Source organism: Hoplias malabaricus, chromosome 15, assembly GCF_029633855.1.
Source record: "Hoplias malabaricus isolate fHopMal1 chromosome 15, fHopMal1.hap1, whole genome shotgun sequence".
Taxonomy (NCBI): domain Eukaryota; kingdom Metazoa; phylum Chordata; class Actinopteri; order Characiformes; family Erythrinidae; genus Hoplias; species Hoplias malabaricus.
This window is the reverse complement of record NC_089814.1, coordinates 14470860-14482192: the sequence shown is the minus strand read 5'-3', so window position 1 is coordinate 14482192 and position 11333 is coordinate 14470860. Positions and strand designations below refer to the sequence as shown.

Sequence of the window (11333 nt, the reverse complement as noted above, 5' to 3'; positions counted from 1 at the left end):
CTGTTGCTTAAATCTGTGTATGAGTCTATAGCGATTAGTTCATTCTCAGCTTTATGTTTGCGACACTTTCAGCTTGGCGCTCCATGTAAATGTTTTTAAAAATGACCTGAGAAGAAAGAAGCTTTAGGAGGCTTGGGATTCAGAGCAATTGTTTTGTGGATATTGCTACAATCTTCAGTTAAAAGGCAAAGAGGAGATGACGTCCGACCTTGAGCTTTATGTCAAGGTAAATTTCCAGCAGGGAACTGTATTGCTCAAATGTGGCTTTTTAATTAAAAAAGGAGACATACCTGTTATAAAGGAGGGCTGGGAGTCTGCAAAACTGGGAAAAATGTATGACCTTATTGAAGTTGTGACTAATCTTCCTAAGTCTTCCCATTTCCATTTTTTGTCTAAGAGAGCTAGAGATATTAAGGAGATTTTTCTTTTCTATAGGTTTGTCTTTAACGTAGGAATATGTTCTGTTCTGTTTTTGTTTCTATCTATAACAAGTGGCACAGAGGTTGTTATATGTTGCTGTTGCTAATAATAACACATTGTGTCTAATCCAATACAATGTAGACACAGTAAAAAGAAGGTTTGTTGAGAGTAAGAGGCTGATTATGGTTTAAGTTAAATTTTTGTTCTTGAAATGAATGCATTGCGTCTGACCTGGAAAATAAGGAGCTTTTAACAAGCTTGTGCTACACCCATGAACTCACACATGCCCTCTGTTCTCTCAGTGCAGTGAAGATAACAGCAAAAAATCTATTAACCTGGGAACAAATATAAATCTTAAAGCCAACATAGGCTTACAGCGGTAAATCTGGTGTGATGTGGCTCAAAATTTGTTAACACCTGTTGTCCCATTATACTTTTCTGGGAGGGCTTCAGACCTAATGTTGGAACATTTCAGCATTGATTTATTTGCTATAGCAAAATATACAAGGAAATGTTGTCTTATGCAATTAACCCCTCTGTGAGAGTACAAACTAGTGCAGTGGGGGCAGTAAGCACATACACACTCAGAGAGGCGGGCAGTCATTCCCAGTGCGCGGGGAAATACCTTTTTTCATGGCCACCTCAGCACTGGATAAAGGGAGAAGGACAGTAATGTTCCTTTACTCCCCCTGCCCTTAATTCTCCTGCTGATCATGGGGATTAAACCCAGACCTTCCAGACCCGAAACCGCTTCGTTAAACATTAGGGCACAGCTGCCCCCATAAATTAGTCCAGTCGACCCAGAAGGGATTTGTGAGGATTTGATGACCTTCAACTACAAAAACAATGCTGGTGTCCGGCACTGAGGTTAGATGATGTGTCACTCCAGTTTATCCCAGAAGCACTAGATAGAGCTCCATCACTTTAGAGCGTGCAGTCCCGTTGGTCCAAACCCATTAGGATCATGGTGATCCTAAGGTTATGACTCTGATATATTAAATTTCATAGATTTGTTATTTATAATCATATTCTTAATATGTAAACAAAATCAGCCTGATATGGCATGATGTGAAATTTTCATTTCAAGAAAAACTGGATTAGTCAGGATTGTTACAAAGGTGGTGACAGGAATCAAAAGTAAAAATGATTAACAACCTCCAAAATCTACTTGGTAGAATGTTGTCCCATGAAATGGTCACTAATATTTATCCTTCCCCCATGAGTTTAATTTTGAAAAAAATGTTTTAGACCAAGTCCTATTCAATCCATAGATATGGACAAAAATACCTGTAATTCTAATAATTCAGCTTATTATGAAGAATATGTATTTTGTAACACATCTATTTGATCATCCAAACATCTGTTCATCCAAAATCTCTTCTGAAATTATGGGTACTGACAGGATGTGTGTATTTCTTTGAAGTTGTGACAGCCTCTTCTATTCTAGAAAAGCTAGATTGAGGAAAATCTGGTAATAATATTGGAATAATATAAATTTTTCTATAACAAAAACACCAAATCACCTTAAAGGTTCTGGAGGACTACTTCAGTGAACACACTTCCAGAGCTCTAATGCACAGTGCTAGTGAATTTTATGTCCCCTTTTCTGACATGTGGCACTGAGCAGGGTGACCTTAGGCTCATTGATGGCTGCTCTACAGTGTTCCATTTATAACATTTGAGCAAAGATCTGCAGTGCCTGTTTCCAGAATTGCATATTAAGAAGTAGCAGAATTCACTGATATTAAGTGATGTCAGTTTGTTTTGTATGAACACATACCTGAACTCTTACATTGATTTACCTGGACGCATAAGAGCAGGACAAAACTAAACTCCAGTTTTTCTAGGTCTGCTGCATAGAAGTGGCACTACACAGGTGCAGTGCTGCCGCGGTCCTGATGGTGTCACTGTTGTTCCTTTTGAGCCGTTGTCTCGATCAGGTGAAACTGTGGTGGCTTCCACACTGAGCTGGAGTCAATGGATACAAGAAGGAAACACAGCAACTTAAATTAACTCTGCTCTCCATTACCTTTCTTGGTTCTTTTATTACTTGTCTACTCAACCGTTTCCATCGAGTCCCGGCAAAACCTACTTGTTTTTTGTTTGTTTTGTAGTAGAAAATTAGGGAAATCTGCGAGCGCTATGGACTGATTATCTGTAATGGTAATGTAATGGGGAAAGAGACACCTGCCGTGAAGAGGCAAGGGTCAGTCACTGAGCGCTAGTCTCTCTCTAACTTATCTCTCTTTCTGTGAGTTCAAAAGTACAAACTCGGGATTACTAACCGCTTCCAGGACGTAGGACACGGACATGTTTTACGTGGATTATAAAACTTGATGGAAATCTTAATTCCCTTCACGTTCTAGCGATAAATATACTCGACGAGCTAATGCTGTAACGTTGGTTATTCTCGGGACCATGTCAGTCAACGAACTGTACACAAAGGTGAGTTTTTCTGCTTTTACCTCTCTGAAGGGGATTATCGCTCACGTAAACCGACTAAAATATTGGTGTATGTTCAGGACTGAACCAAACACTTTTCTTGTAGTTTCCAAGTTTCTCTAGACTTCCTTTACTTTCGTAATGTATGTTTATATCCACATTAATACAACGACGCTGGGGTTTGGTTCTTATTCGTTATTACCATTCCGTCTTAAATAGTGAGATGAAAATGAATGTAACCGACGCACCATTTAAGGTGGAATGGGAAATGCCAATAAAAAAAACAACCCCAGCTTCCTATCAGTATACAAATCAGTATGAAAGCCAGTTACCACACACAGCTAATACAAATTAATAGGTTTATTTTATAATATTTAAAAGGTCATACATTACGTTCATATGTATTTAATCTAGGGATAATTACTCTAAACCCCCCACTAGAGCAGAGCACAGGTACTTTGCTAACACAGGTGAGGTAATGAGGTAGTTTCGGTGTGTCTGAAATTGTAGTTTCGGTGTCTCTCCACAGGCAGTGTGTATCTTAGAGCTGCTGTCTTAACAAATAGCTTCTCGTATGTTTGGGTTGAGCTTTTAAACTGAGGCTACACTGTGTTGATCAACACTGGAAGCTTTTATTGACAAACAGAATTATTCTTAGTGGAGTAACCTGAGGCATTGACTAGGCCTGGTTTTATAATAACAATCAGGGCACACATTTCCTTCCATTCTGGTTGTTATTCAGTTGTGTGTGTGTGTGTGTGTATATATATATATATATATATATATATATATATATATATATATATATATATATATATTTGCTGTTTAATGAACTAGATTTTTTAATATTCATTAATTTTTTTTTTTATAAACCTGGTTGGCATGTCCATGTGATGTTTTTTATGCTAGAACATATATTCTAAGCAAAATAAGCATTCCAAGCTGTGTCTGAGCATTTACATTATTTTCAAAAGATGAAATGGGCAAATTCAAACAGCCAGAGTTTGTGTTATTGACTTAATAAACCTATTCCTTCAACCGTCAGTGGTGGAGGTGTATGTTAATACTAGTTTCATGCTCATCAATCCACAAGTATGGAATTAAGATGAATGTGTGGAGTTAGACCAACTTTAAGGCATTAGAGGATATTTTACTTGAAGTAACTTATAAATAATATATAAATATGTAATTCTGATGAACCATAATGAGTGTTTGAGTGTAATTGATGACTGAAGGGGGACTTAAATTAGTTGTCTCCTCTAAAAACTATGTTGTAATAGTAATGTAATCACATTTTATGTTATGCAGCAGTAATTTGCAAATTGATTACATAATGTTTGAAGCAGACATCTTGCTGGTTTTGATCTTCTATCCCTAATATATGTATGATCATTTTAATCCTTCAGAGTTAACAGATTTGTTTTGTTAGTGTATGGCATCTGCCCATTCACACTGAAATATTAAAGGCACAATAATATAGCATCACATCAATGTCAAAAGCAGAGCACTGACAGGTTTATATTTTTCACTTGGTGCTTTTTGCGCCCTCTACATTTGACATTAATAAGATGCTATATTGTTGTACCTTTTAAGGCTTCAGTGTGATTGGGCAGATGCACTGCTGTAAGTCTCAGCCAGAGATGCTCTACCCATAGATACAAAGGTGAGACTGAGCTCTATATTGAGTTAAACTGGCCACACAGTCAGAATTCTGCCAGTTACACTCTGATTGGAATTCTGTATATATGTTTTTATGTACACCATTACAGCTAAGTTTACTCTTAGTGACCAGATGCACGCGGTGCATCAAGCTTTTTAGAGCAATTACACATACAACTTGAGATGGCAGTGAGACCATGCTGCTGTAGACTAAATATCACATGCAGTGTGAAAAAAGTAAAAAGTAAAATTGAAATGGATTGTATTTTTAATTTTCATTTCCATATTCTCACTGAGGAGGCAATATATAAATGCTGTACTACATCAACCTCAGTGAGAAGACCTTGCAAAATATGGTTTTCCTTTTAAATGGGAAGTTTAAAATTCTTTCTGTGGACTCATCTTGTATAATGTCCTTGACAAATTTTGGGTACCTCACAGCCGAATGGACTTGCTTTAAATTCCCAAACCAAATGGAGTGTGTCACTTTATATTCCATGCCTCTCTGTTTTCTTTATCAGTGTGCCAAATAATGGACTACTGAAAAATGACACTATACATCCATCAAGCCATTTTCTGTTTTCATCAACAGCAAATACATCTTCTCTCCCTTTTAACTTTGGTCCTCCCTTTTTTAATCATTTTTTCAGTTCTACAATATTTCACTCCAGTGTAAATGATATGAGGGATTGAGAACAGGCTTGACTTGCTCATGTTGTTAGACTACTAATCCTACACATTACTCAGCCTTTTCTACCTTCTGCATTCCTTTGCCATGCAGAGTAGATTACTCAGTTTTAAACCACAGTTGTAGTCAAGTGTTTATATAAAGATTCTCATATCTTTAATCTTTTAGGAATTGTCTATGTTATAAATTTAGGGTATTGTACTCCTTACTTTCTCAGTTAGATAATGGTGGATAAGCATTTGTGGCTTAAAGCTGGACGACTAATTTTGGACTTATCATGAACTAGGGCTAGGCAATATGACCAAAAACACATATCTTGATAGGCCAAAAATAATGGTGATATACGATATTATGAAAACCATAATAAAATATAATGTCCAAGTGTTTGTGTTTATTTTTAACACCAAAAAGAACATGCTGCATTATCCAACTGTATGTCTAAGAAATAGTGATGTCCTGATCAAGTTTATTTTGCCCCAATCCCGAAACAAGTTTTAAATATTGAGTATCTCCCGATTCTGTACTGATACTTAGATTTTCCTAGATAGTACTGTTACACAGTACACACTTCAAGTAAACTCGCATTAACAAACAAACTGCCTGCATCCAAGCTGCTGCTTAATTTATTTTTTATAACAAAGTAAACAAATGGTGTCTTCACAAACAGTCCATATACATGATTTAATATTATTTTTATTCTTATTTTCTAATGAGATTTTTATGTATAAAGAATTATTTTGATTCTAAAAGTAAGTCAGTTTTATTGCCATCACAGATGTGTTGAGGGAAAAATTAAATGTAGTTTCTATGAGATACGGTGCTTATTATTTTTTTAAGCACTGACCTGTTTCTTTCAGCGTTGTCACAAAACCGTCAAACCCCTGTAGGCGGGACTGTGACTCCATTGGCTGCAGCACTAAATGATGGACAGCTAAGTCTGGCTGCTGATTGGCTAAATAAAAGTGACAACCAACAAGAAGCACGTTCTCTGTTTAGGAACCATGGAGTATCTGCCCCGCCCTCCTGCTGAGGGAGAGCAGTGTGTCTCAAAATAGTCATGGTCTTTACAACGCACTTCTTTGGAATTAAAGCTCCACCACTTGTTTTTAATTTTTGTCCTTTGTTGATATACTCATAGGTATCGGAGAGTTAGATCTGAGTGTGCACGATAAATGTGCTGAGAACTGCTCCAGCGGAATACATGAACAATAGCAGGACAGTGTGAGCATGAGCTAAAGTCACGTTCACGCGCCTACGTCAGAAGCTCGCGTTTACATTACAGTATTGTAATATGACAAAATACCGTGCTATCGTGAACGATATATAGCCCACCCCTAATATGAGTGTGAATCAATATCATGATTAATTGTTAATTTTACCACGAATACAACTAATGAACGATTATTTTGTTTTTTGTATTTTTGACCCTCATAGTTCAGTGACGAGGCTTGTGCTGTAAATATGCTCCAGTATTAAATGTGGGATAATTTTGTAATGTTGCTGGGAGCTTGTTCCTCTCTTGTTTTTTGAGCACTGTCTTCTGAATTATAGTCAATACACGGCACGTCCAAACCACAGACGCTGTGCTTTTCTTTGGTACTAGCTGCTTGAGTTGCTTGGTCAGCCTCGGGGTTTAGGTTGCTTCCATGTGGCAGATAGGGGCAGAATCACATGACTAAAACTTGGTAGTGTGGTTTTAAAGAGACAGTACATGAACACACAGTGGGGACTTAACAGAATAAAAATAATTGATATATAGACAAGATTATGTCCATTAGACGTTTTGAATGTTGATTTCGATTAATTTTTCGATTTAATTTTAATTTATCAATGAATTCCCAGCCCTATCATGAACTAATACTGTAAGTATTATCAAATATAAAAAATATAATCAAATATTTAGACTTAAAGTAATTATCATAATGTAAATTCAGTAACTGTAATGAAATGTATATTAAGAAGATTCAGAAACATTAGCTTTAAATATGGCAGATCTAATTTTGAGTCTAGTGAAGGCAGTACAAAGTAAATCACCTCCCCTTTAGTCCTTCTGCTTCTCCACTACTTAATTCAGACTAACAAATTGCTTGATAAGCTAATCCCAACTAGAGGTAAAGAGGCAAATCCTGAAATTCCATCTGTTTTGTTTTGGATGACTCAACCAGCCGGCTGCTGTCATCACACACATGCACTCAGTCGAATGTACTGCTGTAAATACTAAACAAACTGTATTAAATTAAATTTTGAACACTACTTTAATCAGACATTTTTGTATTTGCCAATAATCTATTGTGTGGTTGTATGGAGTCTTATTAAAATGCCTTTTAAATGTCTTTGTTTGCCATTTCAACTAGGATTAGACTCAGGCACAGCATGTACCCCTGCCCCCGCAATATTTCCATGGAGAGACCCCATAACAAATCCTTGAATATAGCCTCGGTAAAAGATCCTTAATAAACACACAACACAGACAAACAAAGGTTCTATACTGAATCGTTACAAGACTCATAAATTAATTTATATTTTTTAAACACAACAGATTTAAAAAGATATGTAACTCCATAGTTAATTTTCTCATCATTAAACATTTTTAAAATGTATCCTTCACCTTCTAATACATATAAATCACACATGAAAATTGACAAACGGAACTGACTATTTCCTAAAAGATAATGCCCAGAAAGAGTGTCCGTCTTATGAGAAATGTACTGATGTATGGCACATGTTTCAGTGTTATTAAATTAACCCCCAAAAGGGTGGTTAAAATGATCCCAGTGCAAATCCAGGTTACAGATGAGCAGGTAAACAAGTAAGTCCAGGTGGAGTGAGGCTTAGAAATGTGTGTGTCTCCCTCCCCCATGTGTGGCTAGTGTTACCAGGCTCAGGTGATTCAGTGCCATTCAAGGCTTGAGGCAATAAAACAACAGATGTTTTAATCAGCACTTCCTATTAATCAGTAAATATGTTTTGCTTCCATTTCCCATTTTTATATCTAGATAGCTAGTTTATTTTTTTAAACCTAGTGTTTACACACTGCAGTCTTACCATTACTATTAGTATAAAGGCTCTACCAAAATTGAGAGGAAACTCAATAACCGCTGCTGAAACACAGAATGAGGGAAGGTGCCTCGAACACCTGGGAATTGTAAATGTTCCATTGTAGTGCTATAGGACGTGCCCCTAATTGATAACTGTGCTGTTACACAAATTTGAGATTTGATTCTATAAACAAGATTCAGACAAATATTTTATTATTTTATAGGGTTTTTTTTTTTTTTTTTTAATTAAGGCTACCACTGTCAGTATGTTTACTAATTGTGTAATCTAGCATTAGTATTGAAGATTGTGTAATCAGAATTTATATATATATATATATATATATATATTTTTTTTTTTTAAATTCCCCTTTTTTGGCACATTTTTAGCCCAAATATCAATTGTTGCTGACCCAGTCCTCCCTTAACTTTTTGAACTGCTGTCAAATCAAGGCAAGTTTATTTATAGGGCACCTTTCATACAAAAGCAATTCAAAATGCTTTACAGAAGAGACAGTTAAATTAAAAGCAAGGATAAAAGTCCAATAAAACAATTAAAATATTGCAGTAAAAAGAAATAGAAATTAAAAAAAAAGGAATAAAAAGAGTACAATTATTAAAAATGATTAAAACCATTTAAAAATATACAATAAAAGAAAAGATCTAAAGTGCTGTTACTGAATAAAAGTGCAGAGTATTTTAGACTGAGCTGTAGCTGCTCAAACAGGAATGTTTTATGTCTTGATTTAAAAGTGTCTATAGTCGGTGCTCTTCTAATATTCTCAATCAGCTGGTTTCATTTAAGAGCGGCGTAGTAGCTAAACACTGTTTCTCCATGTTTAGTTTTCACCTGAGGCAGGACTAACTGACCAGTACCTAAAGATCTGAGATCTCTGCTCGGCTGTATATCTCTGTAGTAGATATGATAAATATGCTGGTCCTACCCCATTAAGACATTTATAGACCAGTAATAACACCATAAAGTCTATTCTGTAACAGACTGGTATCCAGTGTAAGGATTTGAGGATGGGGGTGGTGTGATCTCTTCTTTTGCTCAGAGTGAGAACACTGGCAGCTGCATTTTGAATCAGCTGAAGCTGTTTAATGGTCTGTTTTGGAAGTCCAGTTAAGAGACCATTAAAGTAACTAATCCTGCTAGAAATAAAGGCATGGATAAGTTTCTCCAGGTCTGGTTTTGTCAGAAAATCTCTAATCTTACTGATGTTTTTAAGATGGAAAAATGCTAATCTAGTAACCGCTTTAATATGAGACTAAAGCTGATATCTAAGTCCATTAATACATTAATAAGGTTGCGAGACAGTTCTTTAGATTTGAGGGCTCTCACGTCCAGATACGTCTCTCATTGCTGTTCCCAAATATTATAATCTCAGTTTTATCTTTATTCCGCTGCAGAAAAATTGTGTTCCATCCAGTTAATGATTAGTTCAAGGCACTTGCTTAATGAGTCAACTGGACCAGAGTCGTTTGGGGAGAGGGCCATGTAAATCTGAGTATCATCTGCATAGCTGTGATAGGACAGCCCATAGTCCTGTAGAATCTAGCCAAGAGAAAGCATGTATAAATTAAATAAAAGTGGACCAAGAATAGAATCCTGGGGGAAACTGAAATATTATTTTCTATTTCTACAAAGTAGTTCCTGCCTTCCAGGTAAGAAACAAACCACTTCAGGACTGTTCCTGAGAGTCCAACCTTGCGAGTCTATCTATAAGAATCTTATGGTCAATAGTATCAAAGGCAGCACTAAGGTCAAGAAGTAATAGAAGAGATACCTTTCCAGCCTCTGTATTTAAGCGAATGCCATTAATTACCTTGATTAGAGCAGTCTCAGTGCTGTGATTAGACCGGAACCTGTACTGGAATTTGTCTAGGCTACTGTTTATGGACAAGAAGCTAGTGATTTGCTTGAAAACTATTTTCTCAATGATTTTGCCAAGGAAAGGTAAAGAATTTGTTTGGTAGTGTGTCAAGACTGCAAATGGATGGTTTGAGATGACTGTGTTAATTAAAATTTCACTGTTTATAGTACTGAACTCTGACATTTTAACTAAGGAGTCTTTATGAGGTGATGTAGAGTGTACAGACTCATTGTTTGATATAGATGTACTAATCACTTCTCTGATATTCTGGATTTTAGTGTTAAAAAAGAATGCAAATCTCATTACATCTCTTAGTTGGTAATAATTCAGGGACCATCAGTGTGGGTGAGTTAGTAAGTCTGTCGACCACGGCCAAGAGGGTTTTGCTGTTGTTGTTGTTGATGATGCTAGAGAAATAGGATTGTCATGTTTTGCATATTATCGTGTTGTATTCACGTAGCCTGTCTTTGTAGATTTCTTTGAATATGAAGACTCATTTTACGCCATCTGTGTTCTGCCTTGCGACATTCCCTCTTTTGGATTTGAACTACAGAAGCCTTTCTCCATGGCGCTTTCTGTTTGCAAGACATAGCCTTCACTTTAAGTGGCGCAATTAAATAATGAAAACTATTCAGCAGATCATCAACAGAGATTGTTCACATGGTGTAGTGCACATTTTACTCATGAAAAGTGTAGCTGTGCAGTCCTTTTATAATCCTTTTCTTGACACAAACTCCTGCCAGTGATGACTGGTGAGGCCCACATATCAAAGAACACACAGTAGTGATCTGACAACGCGACATCCTTCACAGTCGCTGATATGCTGAGACTCTTTGAGATAATAACATCCAACGTGTGACCATGACAATGTGTACTCTCTGTAACATGCTGAGAAAAAAATATGTCGTGGAGTTCCTTGGCAAAACAGTCCTTGGGATTGTTGATATTTTAAAATCACCAGCAATAACAAAATGGTCAAAGTCGATAGAAATAAAAGGCAGCATCTCTGTAAATTCATCAATAAATTTAGCACTGTGCTTCGGAGGCCTGTAGACAGTTGCTAGTAATATCTGTGGTGTCACTTTCAGATCTACATAGAGGTACTCAAATGTTGTGAAATCACCAAATGATAACTGCTTGCACTGAAAAGAAACATGGAACAGAGCAGCTAGACCTCCACCTTTTCTACTGACGCGAGATACATTTACAAAA

The 11333-nt window shown here is 36.5% G+C and overlaps 1 protein-coding gene across 2 annotated transcripts in view; it reads left to right on the top strand.

The window, feature by feature from the left end:
- Nucleotides 1-61: 61 nt before the first annotated feature.
- Nucleotides 62-11333, top strand: part of myo5b (myosin VB) — a 62393-nt gene continuing 51121 nt past the window's right edge. The window contains exon 1 of one of the 2 annotated variants that reach the window (XM_066645530.1): nucleotides 62-226. In XM_066645530.1, the coding sequence (XP_066501627.1) occupies nucleotides 197-226 (30 nt within the window). In that variant the 5' untranslated portion in view covers nucleotides 62-196. Of the gene's footprint in view, nucleotides 227-2328; nucleotides 2866-11333 lie in introns of those variants that run through there. The other variant, XM_066645529.1, reaches the window with a different exon arrangement.